Source organism: Hibiscus syriacus, unplaced genomic scaffold, assembly GCF_006381635.1.
Source record: "Hibiscus syriacus cultivar Baekdansim isolate YM2019G1 unplaced genomic scaffold, ASM638163v2 tig00110114_pilon, whole genome shotgun sequence".
In the NCBI taxonomy this organism is placed as follows: Eukaryota; Viridiplantae; Streptophyta; class Magnoliopsida; order Malvales; family Malvaceae; genus Hibiscus; species Hibiscus syriacus.
In genome coordinates, this window is record NW_024062594.1 from 4,092,240 (window position 1) to 4,110,417 (window position 18,178).

The 18,178-nt window shown below is 33.2% G+C and overlaps 2 protein-coding genes and 1 pseudogene across 3 annotated transcripts; 1 reads left to right on the plus strand and 2 right to left on the minus strand.

Annotated features, from left to right (window-relative positions):
• The first annotated feature begins 5,370 nt into the window (after positions 1 to 5,370).
• LOC120215371 (transmembrane 9 superfamily member 2-like) lies at positions 5,371 to 8,565 on the plus strand. Its single transcript, XM_039213089.1, has 7 exons — positions 5,371 to 5,578; positions 5,736 to 5,776; positions 5,873 to 6,458; positions 6,546 to 6,683; positions 6,820 to 6,976; positions 7,075 to 7,559; positions 8,054 to 8,565. The coding sequence occupies exons 1-7, from the start codon at positions 5,421 to 5,423 to the stop codon at positions 8,271 to 8,273; spliced, it is 1,785 nt and encodes a 594-aa protein (XP_039069020.1). The 5' UTR covers positions 5,371 to 5,420; the 3' UTR covers positions 8,274 to 8,565.
• A 1,036-nt stretch (positions 8,566 to 9,601) lies between these two features.
• LOC120215087 lies at positions 9,602 to 10,909 on the minus strand (annotated as a pseudogene).
• A 4,448-nt stretch (positions 10,910 to 15,357) lies between these two features.
• On the minus strand, positions 15,358 to 17,848 carry LOC120215372 (zinc finger protein SHOOT GRAVITROPISM 5-like). 2 transcript variants are annotated; one of them, XM_039213092.1, is made up of 4 exons: positions 17,736 to 17,848; positions 17,348 to 17,698; positions 16,863 to 17,262; positions 15,358 to 16,186 (listed from the first exon to the last, which is right to left on the minus strand). In XM_039213092.1, the coding sequence occupies exons 2-4, from the start codon at positions 17,439 to 17,441 to the stop codon at positions 15,421 to 15,423; spliced, it is 1,260 nt and encodes a 419-aa protein (XP_039069023.1). In that variant the 5' UTR covers positions 17,442 to 17,698; positions 17,736 to 17,848; the 3' UTR covers positions 15,358 to 15,420. The 2 variants fall into 2 exon arrangements, with proteins under 2 accessions (XP_039069023.1, XP_039069022.1); XM_039213091.1 differs by having other exon boundaries at positions 17,348 to 17,806.
• Positions 17,849 to 18,178: the final 330 nt, after the last annotated feature.

Below are 18,178 nucleotides of genomic sequence, written 5' to 3' on the forward strand. Positions count from 1 at the left end.
ATATCTAATTCACATGCTATTATTCAACAAAATTTAAAATAAAAGGAAAGGTTCAGAAACGCTCCTCCTTTGTGTACACCTATTTTGGGCACCTACTGACAGACAGAGGTTCGGTATGTCTATACCTAGGGTGACCGTTCTACGGTTCATTATATGCATGGTTTCGTCTCTAACAGAAAAAAGGTACTCGAATTGTCCTTGATGTCAGTGCCCCCTTGGGCTGCCAAACCCTCAATCCTCACCCATTATAGGCTTAAGTGGATCGAGTTTAATTCGAGAGGATACATTCCCTTATGCCTATGCGGAGAATAAATTCACACGAAGACATAAGGTATATGAATCCCGAAGGTTACTTGCTAGGCCTGCACAGAGAATAAATTCTCAGGAATACATCGCTTTCGCCCCCAATTAGAAAGGTTCAGAGCTCGAGTATTGAGCTTATGTTATGAAAATGCTTGTGATATGTATGAGGAGGAACATTCAACCCTTTGACTCCAATGAAAAACGAAACCTCTCAACAAACAGATCTGAAAGAAAAAATCAAAATGTTAGTATAACAAAAAAATGAAGCAATTAAAAAAATTCAATAAATGAATCACAACCTAACTAAAGACTTGAACTCATAATTTTCACCACAACAACAATGAGTAAGCGACTTACAGACCGACTCTAAAAAAAAGTCCCCAGCGGAGTCGTCAAGCTGTCGTAACCATTTTTTGGTGGGACAGTCGTTTAATTGTTTTAAAAAACAGTTACGACTTTCAATTTTGGAAAATTCGGTATTTTGGATTAATTTGAATTAAATTGAAAAGAGTCGCCATCAACCTTTAGATTAGGTAGGTCGAATACCTAAAAACGTCTTTTTAAAAATAAGTTTAAGAAAAATCATTTTTTAAGACAGAAATTGGTCTGCGTTTTCCAAATTTTTGATTAAAACGGGTTCGAGAGTCGGTTACGCGTGGGGAAGGATTAGCACCCCCACAACGCCCAAAATTGGTATTGTATCGCTTACACATTATCGTAATTGGTGAAAATCTTGAATCGAATATAAAGTTAAAATATGATCCTTTTATCGAATATTGATTAATTTGCTTCGGTAATATTAATTAGAGAAAATCCCTTGTCAATTGATGATAATAAACTTAAAATACCAACATAGTAAAAATAGAAACTTAGGAATTAAATAATAAAAATTAAAAATTAAAATACCAAAATATCACAAACAAAACTTAATGTACTAAAATAATAAAAAGATAGTTAAAAGATTAAAATAGTAAAAATGATAGTTTTAATGAATAAAATAGTAAAATAAACATTTAAGAGACTAAATAAAAAAATAAAAATTTAAATTATTAAAGTGTAAATAAAAATGAGTTAAATTCTTAGAATTGAAAATATTAAATAATATAAGTATTAAAAATTAAAATAACCTAAAAATATATTTAGGATTAAAATATAATAAATAAAAAACGTGAGGACCAAATCATAATAAACCCAAATATAAAATAAGGATTAAAACGATAGATTTATAAACAGCATAGCCAAATTCAAATAACATTAAAAATACACAAATACATTAAATTAGTGATCTACATGTAAGATTTATAAACATTTATGCCCAAAGTTAAATATTAACATAACAGGTAATAATATGACTAAAATACACATAAACAAACATGAGTGCTCGAAATAAAAAATAATAAAATTATTCAACTGACTAAACAACAAGATTACAACACACAGGGGACTAAAAGTGATATTGGACCAATAACGAAAACACGCTGATGGTCCCTCTACTATACGACGTCGTTTAGAGCGAATTATATAATCCAACAAAATGAGCTTTGTTTAACACTCTCCTTTCATTTTATTCATTTTATTCATTTTAAACCAACAAAGAGAGAGAGTTCTCTGAAACTCTCAACTCTCTCAAATAATGAGAGAAAGGCCACGGTGGTTGGAAGTTCTCACGGCAGGGCCAACAGCGGCACACGGTCGGAGGAGGCCAAAAGACTCCAACTGAACCCTTTAAACCCTTAAACTCCAATCTACAAACCCTTTTTTTCAAAAAAAACACAAAAAATCCTAGATCTAGGATGATATCTTTCGAAATATTAGAAATACGGTGGCCCCTTTTTACTTCCCGGTGTCTCCTCCGATCAAGGTAACAACTAAACCTCTCTTTATTTTGCTTATTCCTATTTTTTATTGATGTAAAAAAAGGGGGGAAATGAAACACAAATACCATTCAAACTAGTAAAATAAAGCGAAAGACCTTTTGTTTTTCTGTATTTCCTGCGAAAATGGATGAAGAACTCCCAATATTACATTGCTTTCGAATCCAAAAAATAGCAAGAAAGTATAAACCAATCCCCTGTTACAATTATTTTCCCCGTGTAAAAACCGAGTCCCCTCCCCTTCTTCGAATAAGCCACCGTTTATATTTGCTATGTAGTGGATTTTTCACTAAATAGTGGTAGGACATCATATCCACTTTATGGATTTGATTTAATTTAGTGGATGAATGATAATGTTTTTTAATCTTTTCTGTTTGTGTATGATGAGTGGAACGTTGGGGGTGGTGGGTGGAAAGAAATATGATAATGGAAGCTTGGTGGAAAGAAATGGGATGGTGGAAACTCGTGAGGATGAGCATGAGATATAGTAAATAAAAAAAGTGATGCTCACATGTTTTCACTTAAATTTTGTCATATGTATTGGGACATCTTCGACTCGTTTTTAACTTCCGTATCGAGAATGAAGTATTACATCTAGTGGTATCGAAGCGTCAGAATTATCTAATTCTAAGACTAAATTAAGTATGTTACGAGTCTATGAGTATGTATATACCACGAGGATGTCTTATTTCAATAATTTGATGTTTGTGTGACCTGATGTAACATCGTGATATTTCTTTTATTTCCTAGGATGATATATAAATAAGTACATAAAGTATATCATCTTTTTCATTTAAGTACTTAAAGTATTTTTGATCAAAATAAGTACTTAAAGTTATCTTTTTGGACAAAATAGATACCTAAAGTATTTAATTTTTTATCTATGTACCTAAAGAATTATTTAATTAATGTCACATATCATTTAAAAAATAGATAAAAAATATTGAATAATTTATGTACATGTTTTGACAAAAAAATATTTTAGGTACATATTTTGATCAAAAAGATAATTTTAAATATTTATTTTGATCAGAAAATACTTTAAGTAATTAAATGAAAAATTAATATACTTTATATATTATTTGTAATATAAACATATCTCCTGTCACATAAAGATGTATGAGAATCAAAGATCGTCTCATACGATCAATCAAGTGACCAAGAATGATAGTAATGAGGTCAACCGCAATAAACCTTTCCATCAAGAGGAGACAGCTGTGTCGGTTCCTAAAGTAATGTCGGTACAAGGTAAAGGGATGTTTTTGCATGAGCTAGCATGATTCCAAATTGGTTCAACCCTCAAGTAGTCAGACTCGTTCCTCGACCTTCGATTGCTAAGGAGCTTAAGAGTCTCGGGGCTGCTAAATTCAGGAGAGACGCATGCCAACCATACCTAATAGGTTCTACTAATATATGAAGATAAGTTCTACAAACAGAGCACGACATGAATCGTGCAATAGAACTCGTAATAAAATCTCAATGGAGTAAAATAGGACATAAAGCAAAATAGAGCACATCAAATTATCAGCATTTATATAGTTGGCTGCTTCTTCCTGTAAAAAGGGTAAACTACAATTTAATACCTAAATTATTATCTTTGTTTTGTTTTGGTACCCAAATTTTATTTTTTTTCAAAATCATACCTAATGTTTAGTTTAAGTTTCAATTTGATACTCATCGTTAAAAAATTAACAAAATAGCTGATGTGACATTTTTTAATCTTTTCAATGTTAATGTGGTATTATCTTATGATGACACATCAACATCATCGTTAAGTTTTTAATGGTAAGGTATCAAAAATGAAACATAAACTCAATGTTAAGTATGGTTTTGAAAAAAAAAGTTTTGATACCAAAACAGAACAAAGTAATTGTTTAGTTTAGAATCTAAACGTGTAATTTACCCAAAAAATACATGCACACATACACATCATCTAATATTTAGATGTATCATCTTGTCAAATAAGTCCAAATTCATAAATTGTCATCTTAACATGTCAAAACAACATCACGATAATTTAAGTCAATATATATACACCAAAGGTGCTTTTGAAATTGAATGCTCTTTGGTTGTTTCCCTATGGAAGGCTATTCTGAACCTCACCGGCTTGAGCAGACCACCTTTGTCATGGGTTAACATGTTAGATTGGGCTTGTGGTGCTTGGAAAGGTAAGTCCCTCCTAACTACAATCTTGAAGCTTGTTTGGTGTGCACTTATTTACTCCCTGAGGGAAGAAAGAAATAGAAGATTGTTCCGAGGAAGCTCAAGAAATATTTGATGAGATCCTAGATTCTATTAAGGAGATTGTAGGTATTCAATTAAGAGGAAGGAATATTAATAAATTAGATAGTGGCAATATTAATCTATGTAATCGTTGGGGTATAGATTAACCATTTTTTGTTGTAAGTAGGTTATCCTTTTGTTCCTCGGATAAGATTGATTTTGTAGCAGAACTATGTCTCTTTGGGTAATAAAATTAAAATTATCCAAAAAAAAGTGCTTTTGAATAAGTTCGATCACATCGTATATAATACTAATTATACAAAGTTCATTAACTTCAAAATTCAAATTAATACTTTCTTTGAAACCTCATAAACATTAAAATCGAAATATGAAACTACAATTATAACATTTTTCATGATAAAAATTATCAAATTCACATTAAAATTATATGTAAACACACTTTAAAATTTAAAAATCTTTGCCTTTATTTTTAAATTCAAACTTCAACATTAATCCTCTCCCTGATGATCGATAACTAATATAAGACTTATATCTCAAGATTTTTATCAAACATAATACAGTCGATAACTAAATTTTGATATATTATCGTTTTATTTTATAAGTTAATCTTAATATCCACTCAATAGATATTTCACCTTAGTTTCGAAATCTATGAAATGAATTTGAAGAATTCAAGTTAACCTTGAATAATTTTATTTCAATTTAACCTAGATTTCAACTCTCTCTCTCCCTTACCAAGCTCATGCACTCGACTATGAAGAATAAGAAAGTTAATAAATAATTAATTCAATTATAAAGACGAAAGTTCAAAACAGAAACAATGTTAAAGTTAAGGGATTACATTTGTAGTTTATCAAGAAAATAAAGTGCCCGTGATCGGTCGGATCATGTACATCTTACTTCATACGTGTCCCAATTTGCCCGTACAAAAGATATCCGCCGTTGTTTTTATTCATTAAATTGCACACTTGAGATCCTTCTCCAATATTCCGATCCACCATGAAAAACTTCAGCAATCTTCCCTCTTTTCTAATAATCGGAGTTTTAATCCTCTGCTGTCTCTCGCATGTTAGATCCGATGCCTCCGACCACCGTTACAAAGACGGCGACCCCGTCCCTCTTTACGTCAATAAGGTCGGCCCTTTCCACAACCCTAGGTAACTTCATCATTTCCTTAGATCTGAAATTGCTTAGCTTTTGGATCCCGACTCAATGCCCTTATTCTGGAACAGCAAATTTAAATCTAATTACATATAACATTTTTTTCTTAATTAATGCCTTAATTTTGGTTTGGCTTGGTTTGTTTGATTACAGTGAAACTTATCGCTACTTTGATCTGCCTTTCTGTTCTCCAGGTTCTTTTTGTATTATTATTTTGTTATTTTTAATTTGGGTTTTAATGGATTTCATTTGGATTTAATAAAATGTGTTGATTTTGCGATGGAATTTAGATCATGTAAAGGAGAAGAAAGAAGCATTAGGGGAGGTATTGAATGGAGATCGGCTCGTCAGTGCTCCTTATAAGTTGAATTTTAAAGAGGAAAAGGATTCCGCTGTTGTTTGTAAGAAGAAGCTTTCGAAAGATGAAGTTGCCATTTTACGCAAGGGGGTCGATAAGGATTATTATTTCCAAATGTACTATGATGATTTGCCCATCTGGGGTTTTATTGGAAAAGTTGATAAGGAAGGAAAAAGCGATCCCAGTGAGTACAAGTATTTCCTTTACAAGCATATCCAGTTTGATGTTCTTTATAACAAGGATCGTGTTATTGAGATTAGTGCAAGGATGGATCCTCATTCTCTCTTGGATTTGACGGAGGATAAGGAAGTTGGAGCTGAGTTTATGTATACAGTGAAATGGAAGGAAACCGAAACTCCTTTTGAGAAGAGGATGGATAAGTACTCCATGTCTTCTTCTTTGCCGTATCATTTGGAAATTCATTGGTTCTCTATTATCAACTCTTGTGTGACAGTTCTCCTGTTGACCGGTTTCCTTGCAACAATTCTCATGCGGGTCTTGAAGAATGATTTCATTAAGTGAGATCTGTTATATATGTATATCTTCCTCATATTTTTACTCCTGTTTTGGTTTGGTTGCTATAAATATTTAATTTGTTATGAAAGGTATGGTCAAGATGAAGAAGCAGCTGATGATCAAGAAGAGACTGGATGGAAGTATATTCATGGAGATGTCTTCCGGTTCCCAAAGTACAATTCTTTGTTTGCATCTGCTCTTGGATCAGGAACACAGCTATTCACCTTGTAAGGATACCATTTATTTATTTATTTTATATTTATGTTTCTTTCAGATTTGTAAACTGCAATCATTTGTTCAAGATCTATATGCCAATTATTGATGTTTCATTCTATTCACTTTTGAACTTTTTATGTCTATCAGAACGGTGTTCATTTTTATGCTTGCATTGGTTGGTGTCTTTTATCCCTACAATCGAGGTGCTCTGTTTACTGCCCTGGTGGTTATATATGCGCTCACATCAGGAATTGCAGGATACATAGCAGCTTCTTTCTACTGCCAGCTTGAAGGAAAGAATTGGGTATGTGTAGAAGGATTTTGTCTGCTAGTATTAGTTGTTACTGTGTTGCTTTTAAAGGGAGTGTACAAATTTGTTCATTTGATTTCTCGAATTGACAGGTTAGGAATCTGTTATTGACTGGCTGCCTTTTCTGCGGGCCATTGTTTCTCACATTCTGCTTCCTTAACACTGTTGCTATTGCATACAGTGCAACTGCCGCACTGCCTTTTGGAACTATTGTAGTAATAGTCCTCATATGGACACTAGTGACATCTCCTTTGCTTGTTCTGGGTGGTATTGCTGGCAAAAATAGCAAGGCTGAGTTCCAAGCTCCTTGCCGCACCACCAAGTATCCTCGAGAGATTCCACCATTGCCTTGGTACAGGAGTGCCCTTCCTCAGATGGCAATGGCTGGATTTCTTCCATTCAGTGCTATCTACATTGAGCTTTACTATATATTTGCCAGCGTCTGGGGCCACAGGATCTATACCATCTACAGCATCTTGTTTATTGTCTTCATCATCCTTCTGATTGTCACTGCTTTTGTAACTGTGGCTTTGACATATTTCCAACTTGCTGCTGAAGATCATGAATGGTGGTGGAGGTACATAAGTTCTCTAATTCTTTATTCATGTATCAATTGCTTTTTGCCCCTTATTTTTTAAAATACTAGTATGAGTTTTGAAATTCCATACTATTTTTCACCTTTCCCTGCTTCTCTTCCAATTTGTGGTTAATGGCCAAATAAATTCCATTTCTTTTGATGAATTCTGCATGTAATTTAAGAACTGTCAAAAGAAATTGGCTATTGATGGCAAGTTTACGTTTTCTATAAAGGAAAATTCATTGATGGCATTTTCCTGAGAATTTCTCAGCTTTCGTTTATTTAAAATGGATAAAAAGAATGAAGAAGCGTAAATCCTCTCATTCTATTTTATTTTTCAATGGCACCGGCACATTTTTGGGTTGTTTAACCTGTTCGATTACAACTTTTTCTCCATTCAGTTGAAAGGCATTTGTTAGTTAATAACACTACTTAGAAGGGCCTTAAGTGTTATATAGTTGATTCTGCTGATCCAAGTCCTTCATTTGTGACAGGTCTTTCCTTTGTGGTGGATCAACTGGTCTCTTTATCTACGCCTACTGCTTGTATTATTACTGTGCACGATCAGACATGTCCGGATTTATGCAAACATCATTCTTCTTTGGTTACATGGCCTGCATCTGCTATGGATTCTTCCTGATGCTCGGGACAGTGGGTTTCCGTGCCTCGCTATTCTTTGTTCGTCACATATACAAGTCAATCAAGTGCGAATAAGCAAGGTTAAGTTATCCTTATCGGTTTCCATCAACTGTGTCATAGAGAATTCTATGATTTTTGTCAGAAATTAGCTGGAGTGCCTTAATTGTTGGTTAGCACATGGGGGTTGCATGTAGGCATTAGCCATTAGAGAACATTTAGGCATCATGTGTTTATTTTAATATTTTGGATGTATGGTAACCATGGTATGAGACTGATGTTTGTAGAATGCTGTTATTTTTATACGTCTATTCCAGGTAAAATCATCTTTCTTGGCCCTTTATAATAATTACCAACTTTTGTAGTTTAACAACAATGACTAGTGGACATTTAAGATGCACTACAAAATCAATTGCCTATTTTATACCTCATAAATCGGGTAGGTAAAAGGTCCAATAAAAGAGCCTCTCAATTTCTATAATGATCAAATTGGGATCATGTTTAGTTTACTTTTCAGGCAATTAGCAAAAGTTAAGTAGGTTGAACTGGTGAAATTGCCAATTGTGGCTTAAATCTTCAAAGATCAAAACAGATCCATTATATTAATATTAAGACAAATTGGCTTTTAATACTTTAATTTTTTTTCAAAAGTGCTTTTTAAACTATATTTTTAAAAATTACAAAGATATCATTTTTTCCCAATTTTGTTTAAAATTTTCAGCCAGTCGACATGTCAAACTTGTATATTAAACTTGAAAAAAAAAAGTGATAATTTAGTTATCACCGGACTAAAAGAATTATAAACTAAGCAGAAAAAAGTGTAATTAGTAACATAAATTTATTATGGGATACATAAAAATAATTTTACAAGAGATAAAAGAATGGTTATCCGATTGTTTATTATGTTCCAAATTTGTCTTTTTTTATTAAAAAAAAATTAACGGTCGTCTGAACTGGACGTTAATATGTTAACTGAGATATGATAGTCGTATGAGATTACGAGATTATGAAATCAGATTTTATTATATCTCATTCAGCAGTTTAATGTCCAGTTCAGATTGTCGTTAATTTTTTAACGAAAAATTATTAGTTTGAAACATAATAAATAGTCGGGTGATCATTTTATAACTTTTAATAGTTGAGAGACTCAACAAAGCAACTCCCTATAGCTGGAGTATCATTATGTAACTTTTAATAGTTGGAGGACTCAACAAAGCAATATCATATAGCCAGGGGACCATTTGTGTACTTCACCCAAAAATATATTATTTTCAATTATTTTTTAGTTTTTTACTTTTAAACTGTTTGTAGAATATGACCCTTGCAATACTGTAACTCTTAAAATATGGAGAATCAAACACTTGCAATAACAAAATGTTTAGTCAAACACACAGCATATTATTAATTTTAAACATGGTCTTTATTCTTAAACCATTTATCAGAGCTCTGTCTCAAGCTCTGAACCGTCCTCGATAAATGAACCGAGTGAGCTACGTTTGCTCTGAGGAATGCCACTGATTTTTTTTTTCCATTTCTTCCGCACTCAATGACCAATCAAATATTTCCAGGTTCTCCTCCATCCTCTCCCTGTTGAAGCTCTTCGTTATCACACTTGCCCCTTGCTCATACACCCATCGCACACAAATCTGCAATCTCTCTTCATGTCAACCAACCAATACTGTTTCATATTAAATCGAGACCGACACAGGATTTTATGTCAACCAACGATACTATTTCATATCAAACATATACTCGTATTTGATGTTCACTCACCTGTGCAATTGTTTTCACTTTGGCCTCGTCAACCTCTTTCAAAACATCGCATTAGAAAATCCTGTTGTCTCCCCATAGTGTGCCTTAGGACCCCAGAGGGAAATGAGCTGAAACATGAATGCCCTTTGCCTTGCAGAACTCCTTCATCACCTTTTGTTGCCTAAGTGGGTTCATCTCCACCTTTATTAAACCAATTACATTGTTATAAATCCTTCTTCTTTTGGTTGCATTCTTATGTCCATGTGCAGGACTACTGTAACATGGATTTCGGATGCTCACTTGGTTGACGGCCGGAGGGATTTTCGCAAACGAAAGGATTTCATCGAGCTTTTTGGTGGAGAAGTTCGAGACACCGATCGCTTTGGTGAGACTGAGAAGTTGACACTCTTCCATCGCACTCGGGTCTTTGATGAACTTTAATGGCCAATGTATCAGATAAAGATCAAGATATTCCAGCCGAAGATTCCTGCAATTCAAACAAATTTACATACAATGAATGAACCAAAAAAATAAAGTAATAAGTAGCATCCAAGGTTCAAAAAACTGCTACTCGAGGCTCGTTTTGATGGCTGGAATGAGCAAATCTTGTTCAGCAAAAGTACATAGCTTGGAAGTGATAAAGAGTTCATCTCGGGACTTGATGGGGCCAATGTTGATAGCCTCAGCTATTGCTTCTCCGAGTGGCTGCTCCGACCTGTAGATGAAAGCCATATCGAAATGGTGATATCCGGCTCCGATTGCCTCGACAACTGCTGATTTCACTGTGGCTGCATCAGCCGGTGGATACGAAGCAGTCCCCATGCCAATGTCTGGCATGGTTAAGCCGCTACCAACTGAAACCATTGGAACTTTATTCTCCATAATTTTTTAGTTTATGATTACACAGCTTAATGATTGAAAATCATCACCTAAATAGAGGCCTAATCACACTTCACCATCCAGACTAGTTATTTAGATGTGTAATATTTTAAAGGGTTAATTATCGGAATTTTGTTTTTTACTGTATATTTTTGTTTACTAAATTAAATATATATATGTTTCGGTTACTTATATTAATTTATTGAATTTTAGTTACTTACGTTGTATTTTTATAATCACGCCGTTAATTCATGTTAGTTAGTTTAATGACATGATATATTAGTCAAAAACAGTTAATTTTTAATTTGACCCCTAAACTTTAGATAAAATACTAATTTAACTTAAACTTTATATACAATATCATTCTTACCCCTAAACTTTAGATAAAATATCAATTTTGATCTCTAAATTTGACCAAAGTCTTTCGTCGTCGTCATCTCTCACTGTCATCGTCGTTGGTCATTGTGGATCGGCATCACTGCATCGGCCACCATCATCAATTGTTAGACCCTAAAATTTTCAATTCACTCTTTTTTAACTTCTTGAACGTGAATTAAAAAAAAATATATGTTAGACTCAATAAAATCTAACATAAAATCCTCCTACTTTTAAAATTAAACTAAAATAATAAATTTACCATTGATATCTTTTTAAAAATATGGAGACCAAACAATTAAATCTTATATCATAATTAAATCCATAAAGCTTTGATTATAATATTATTATATTATATATTTTTTGTTATGTTTATAATATTAATTATAAATTTTTAATATTTGTAAACCCTAAGGCAACACAGGACGAAGAGGACAGAGATTACAAGATAAAAACGAGTGAATCAGTAGCTTGATCGGAGAATCAAAGCGAAAAGAAACGAAACTGAACCTTTGTTTGGATTTTCTGACAAGCAAAAACCTCCGATTGCAAATATGTGCGGCAAAAAAAGTAAACGACGGCGAGTGAACGACCATAACTTGAAACTGGCTCGATCTTCCGGCGGATCTTAGATTTTGAGTAAGGTAACACCGGAGGCTTTTCATCGCAGATCTACAAGATTTTGAGCAACGACTAGTGTCAATTAAATGGTTCAGCCTTTGCATATTTTTCTTTAACGTAAAAGCAATCCCAACTAAGATTTGTCTCATATAAATGGTCAAATTACACCATGCAATGCAATTGAAAAATTCTCCTTTGGTCACATTTTGGGTCAATTCTCATCCAACTAGGCCCAACCTAAAATCTAATAACCTAATTGTTTTTTGAATCGAATTAACGCGTGTTCCAATCAACATGAGAATTGAGAATGTTGTCATAAAATTTGGGTCGTTATAATTATGATTAATTTTAGACCATGTAAAAAAATAGGATAAACTATACACTAAATATTATTAAGCGTTAAGTTTAGTGTTGATTTTACTATCAAATTTTAAATTGCTTTAATAGTAGCATTGAATTTAATTTAGGCTTTAATTATAAAAATGGACTATTAATAAATTAGTAATCAAATGATACGAGCAATTGGTGTTGACGTGGAAGTTAAAAATTTTACTTTTTATTCCCCCTCATCATCTTCTTCAATAAAGCTATGATTTTTTTGGGCTTATTTTTAGTGAATTTGTCATTCTCCAGCATCTTTTATAATCATCGTAGATGCTAGTGAACTCATCGTCTCATCATCCTCTACTAATTTATCAATTTAAATTTTCTTAAAATCTCTTTAGAACTCGTGAAATTAAACAAAATAAGATATATCATTTTTTAGGGTTTGGGACTTTCTTGGATTTGAAATGTTCTTAGTGTTTGTTCGAAAATCCGAACATGATAAGCATTCACGAATAACATAACTTAAAATTAGCATAGTTAGATGATTTTTGGAGGAGATCAGGATATTAGAACGACAAACTTTTAAATAAATTTTCTTCAATTTTAAGTAAGTTTTGTAGAAAACCAATCCGATAAGGAAAAGGATAAATGAATAGAGAATGATATTGATCACCCCAAACTACATTTATAATCTACTGTCAATCAAAACTAAAGCGATGTCTTTTTTTTAGTACATTATATACGTGATATAACTATTTTATTTAAACATTATACAAAAATATAAAAAAATTGTCACAATAACAATATTAATTTCATTTTAAATAAAAATATATTGATAATTTTGCATTTCAATTAACCAATGAAAAAACTAATACTAGTATAGATTTTAATCTCTCTAAATTGAGTGGATAATTTAGGACAAACCCTAAAATACAACAGCGTAGGGCTAAGAGGGCTGAAGTTGGGCTCTAAAATTCCTTATCAGTCGGCCCCTCTCTGCCAATATAACCCATATTTTACCCTCAATTGCCTTGCTTTTTCAAAAAAAAAATTCAAATCTTGTTCTTTATTATTTATTTAATAAATTATAAATCTAAATCTACTCATGTCTATAGGGTAGAAGAAGGGAAGCTAGAGGAAGAAAGGGGAGTGCTTCTAATGAATATAGAACTCATAACTTAAGGAATATGAAAAAACAAAAATAAACAATGATCAACTGATCAAATGTGTTTGCTCTCATCTTTTTTATTATTAAATCTTCCTCAATCACATTATTTAGTTTTTCAACGAGTATATCATATCTAAATATATTTTTCTTTATCAATCTAATTATGTATCTTAATAAATGATTACTAATATAATCATTTAGATAATAATACTTGTTGATTAGTATGTCATTATCTAAAAGTGTGCAGGTGGAAGTATTCGTCTCTTTGAAATTTTTAAAATCTCTTATATTTTAAATTTTTTATATATTATTTATTGATAATTTATTTCATTCTCCTAAAATTGTATATGTTCGTTCTCCTTTAAAATTTAATACATCAGCCTCCCTAACATAAAATTCTATGTTAAGACGAACCAACTTTTGTGAATATAAATACAAAAGTATTTTAACCTTTTCTTGGGATTATTACAAGGGAAAAGACTTCCTACTTGTTTTATTTTTCTTTTGGGAGATGAGCGTTGGAGCCTAAAGGCACTTGAAATTAACGTAAGTGCCATTCATTTGGTATTTTGCTATTTGGTATCTAAATGACAAAAGAAAGGAAGCTGCATAAAAAGGTGGGGAAAGGGTGGCGCATGTGGTCCTGCCATAAAGCATGAGAAAATGGAAACCTCTTTGTTCATTTTCGCTCTCTTCTCCTTTGCCTTGGCTTGACTTGCGATATTAGAAAATATAATTGAACAAAGGTATAATGACAAAATTAACCTTAATAGTTGTGAAAATGATTATTTTTTTTATAATTTTAATTCAAATTTTACTTTTTTATCGAAATAATCTCATTTGAATAAAAATCGTTAGTTGACTAACAGTAAACACATATTCTTAATTGATTATGTGGCATATATCACATTACTTGAAATAATGACATGGCATGTACCATATTATCAAACCAATGACATGACATATAATATATTATCTAAAATGATAATATGACATATGAAATAATGATGTGACATTTATTATGTTATAAACAGATGATATGAATATTAATAATTAAACATATATAAAAATATAACATCAATAATATGAATTGATTGTTAGTAAAATAATTATTTCCATTCAATAATGATTATATTAACCAAAATTTGAAACATAGAAAACTAAAACAATCCAAAAAAACAGATTAAAATGATCATTTATACAAACAAATGTTGAGACTAATTTTATCATTATGTCTCTAATAAACCTATATATTTTAGATGGTCTCAGGTGGTTGTTGTCTGGTGTCTCTCTCTGTCTGCAACCTCTTCTGATTTCTCTGATAAAGTGAGTTTTTAAGAAGGACTACTGCCTGCGTATGGCCATTTCAACTATGGCACTGAAAAACATGGTGCTTTTTATAATATAAGCAATCAAAAGGACAACAAATGCAATGAATATGACAACCCTTTTCTTTTCTTTTATCATCCACACTTTCTTTCCATCCAAGCATTGAATTTGTGTTTGAAACTTGAATAGGGTCAACATCTTTGAATGGTTCTTCCTATTTTCTAGCTAAAATGGTCCCCCAGCATATTCCATGTGCCATTCATTCATAAGAAGACTGTGTCTTTTTTCCTCTCCTTTTTAAACATAGCTAGCTACCCTTCACTGTATACAAATCATGCCTAAAATCTAACCCATTTTTGGCACCCTTTCTTTCTGTTCTTCCTTTTTTTCATTCCTTTTTGTTTTGCCTTGCTTTTCTTGAAGCATAAGTAAAGTCCATCAAGACAAAAAGAAAAGCCTGTAATTTAGCATTAATTTTTTAATATATGTTTGTCCTTCAATGCTGCATACTTCATTCAGGCCAAGTGCCAACTCCCAAGACAAAGATTCGAGTACACTGATGTTTATAACTTTCACATGGCTTCCTTGCAATGAGAGATAGGGAGAATCCCATGGCGATTTTTTTCCTTTTCATATAGATGTTGTTTCACTTTACTACATTACATTAAATTGCATCATCTACTTTTCTGTTAAACAAAAGATGTATTCAGACGAATGTATGATTTTATGTGAACTACGTGATAAACTCGGATTAAAACAAAGAGATTTTAAAGGCTAAGAATCGATAATTTTCGTTGTATGATCAACTTGCCGCCACTCTACTTCCCCTTCTGTTGTGGCTGAGGACAGGTAACTGATAGCAAGTGAGGTCTCATCAGCTGGAACAGCAGCCGTTGATGTTTGGAATTGGTGCTTGCAAGCTTGACAAGTGATTTGTATGACAGTAGCACTTATCTTTTTCGTTGCTTGATCTTTCAAGACTTGAGCCTTTTCGAGTTCACCTTGGGCTTGTTGCCTTATCCTTTTAGCACTTGCAAACTCGAGCTCGGCCATCTCAATCAGCTTTTTCGCTTCTATCCTAGCATTTTCGGCATAGGTGTTCTCGGTCATGGCCAACTTTAGCTGCTCACCTGCGAACTCCTTCAAGTTAGTAGCTTCCGATGCTGCTTCACTAGCATTCTTTTCCCTAAATGTATCCAAACCAAGCTTGTTGACTTCACTCTTTTCGCCACAGTCACTCGACCCTATCGAAAGCCTCAAATAAGGCGCGCAATTCTCATCTGAATTCCGCGGTGACTGAGTGATTGATGATGGTAGAAGCTGAAGTTCAAGGTTGCGTTGCAGTTGGTGTCGGTGTTCATAAGTAGACGCATTGGCCTGTAAGAAAGCAGCGGCCATACCAAAGTTGGTATCGCTTAATGGACTAGTGCTTGAATCTGTTCGAGACGAGCAGCCAATGTGCAGCGCCTGCGATTCAGGCCGTTGAACTCCAAGTCCTCGACCGGTGCAAGCATCTTGGTGTTCGATGAATCTCTCCACCCTGAAACGACAAAAGAGCAAAACAACAATTCAAAAAAATATTAGATTAAGCAATCAAATCTAGTTCATGTAGGGTTAGCGAGGAACAAAGCAATATAAAATTGATCTAAGTATATCTTTATTATGGATTACGTGGGTGGGTTTGGTTTACAATATTAAAACGCTAAAAAAAACTAAAAAGCATTATAAAATTTAATATGTTCGTTCGATATAATACTTTAATTATTATTTTTATATATAAGGTTAAAAACCAGACAAATTAAAGACCTGTTCTCGGGAATAGGAAATGCAGTGGCCATAAATTTTGATATTCGCGAAAGCCTAGGTCACAAGCAAATGGAAACATGAGGTCATTTTGTACTGTAGATTAAACCATTCTTGGCTTTTGTTAAAGCTTGAAGAACCGAACAAGAACAAAGGGAATACTCGATACTTAACAGTACAAAACTTATAAAAACCAGTGAATATATATATGTGTGTGGTTTTTGTTCATGGAGGATAACTATTTTTAGGGTTTGAATACGAAAATATAGAGAAAAAGTATCATAATCACATACGAATAAGAAATATAGTAAAAAGGAAAGTAAAAAACGTGTGGGTGTTTCTGGAAATCTAATACAAGGGAATGAAGGAAGAAGATAAGGGTAATAATAATAAGGTGGTCGGGGTTGTTGTACCTGGAAAAAACACGGCCACAGTCACAAGAATGGCCTCTGGTGCCACAAATCTTGAGATGAGCCTTGTAATCGGACTGAACCGCGTAACCTTTGGAGCATTTCTCGCAAACCCATTTCTTCTGATTGCAGTGCTTCCTCCTGAAATGTTTCTTTATTCCGACCAGATCTCCCAGGGCGTGGCAAGGGTCATGGTGCAAGCAACTCGACTCGGGACAAACGTACACCCTCTTCTTCACCTCTTGCGTTTCTCTTTTCAGCAGCTTCCATGGAACCTTGTGCCTTCTCCTATGCATTTGAAGGTTCTGATCTCTCTGAAACCCTTGGTTGCAGATATCACAAACGTACCTGTCTGATTCCAGCAGCGTTCTTGGAGATAAAGAAACCACTTCTGCATCAGGATCTACATAAAGAATCCAAAACCAATTGAATTAAGAAGAAAAAAATAAGGTATTAAATTAACTACATAGTACATAAGTTCTTTTTACCTGGGGTACCTGCTGGCCTTCTTTTTCTTTTCTGACTGATCCCATTTTCGAAAGGATCAGAGGGAAACACTGGAACAGTAGTGTGATCCAACATGTTGCTATTGCTTTGAGCCTTTCTTAGAGTATATGTTGAAGATAAAACAAATCAATCAATCCTTTAGAAACAGGTGGTGGAAGATGGAAGAGTGGGGGAGGAGTGGGAATGTAGAGGAATTCAGCTTTAGTGATAATACCAATAGAATGGATAGACAGAGAAAGTAAAAAAAAAGGAAGGTTTATTTAAAGAGAGAAGGGCAGGAGGGAACATGAAGAAGAAGAAAAAGCTTGCCATTGCTTTCTGCAATCAGCTTTCTCTTAAGCTTTTTTGAAAGCTTTAAGCTTTAAGGACCCTTTTTTTTCTAGAAAAGAAAGGTTTTATTTTTCTTGGATTTGTTGTTTCATTGAAAAATGAAACCCACCTTCATCAGTTGCAGTTAATGTTGAAGGGCACCCAAGTCTTTGCTTATAAAGAGTTTAGAGAGTTTGAGCCCACCTCCACCATCAGACAAATCCTCATTTTTCTATTCACTTCACACCCTAATTTTGCATGAATTCCATTTTCATGTAATTATAATTATATTTAGGGTAAGTAATGTCACTCATCTATTTATGTAATTATATTTTGGTTATCAAATTATTGTTTTTTCAAAATCATGTTTAATATTACATTTTGATCGCCTTTCATTAAAAATAAATAAAAGTGTTGTTGTGATAATTTTTTCATTTTATTTAATGATGATGCAACATTATCTTATGGTCAGTGACAGAACTTGGTGATAGAGTTTGGGGGTC

Excerpts from the sequence above, each read along its gene's own strand:
- LOC120215371 (XM_039213089.1), top strand. The coding sequence starts at position 5,421 with ATGAAAAACTTCAGCAATCTTCCCTCTTTTCTAATAATCGGAGTTTTA. Across the intron at positions 5,579-5,735 it reads GGCCCTTTCCACAACCCTAG|TGAAACTTATCGCTACTTTG; the intron begins GTAACTTCATCA and ends GTTTGATTACAG. Across the intron at positions 6,977-7,074 it reads AGCTTGAAGGAAAGAATTGG|GTTAGGAATCTGTTATTGAC; the intron begins GTATGTGTAGAA and ends TCGAATTGACAG.
- LOC120215372 (XM_039213092.1), bottom strand. The coding sequence starts at position 17,441 with ATGTTGGATCACACTACTGTTCCAGTGTTTCCCTCTGATCCTTTCGAA. Across the intron at positions 17,263-17,347 it reads AAGGCCAGCAGGTACCCCAG|ATCCTGATGCAGAAGTGGTT; the intron begins GTAAAAAGAACT and ends TTCTTTATGTAG. Across the intron at positions 16,187-16,862 it reads TGTGGCCGTGTTTTTTCCAG|GGTGGAGAGATTCATCGAAC; the intron begins GTACAACAACCC and ends TTGTCGTTTCAG.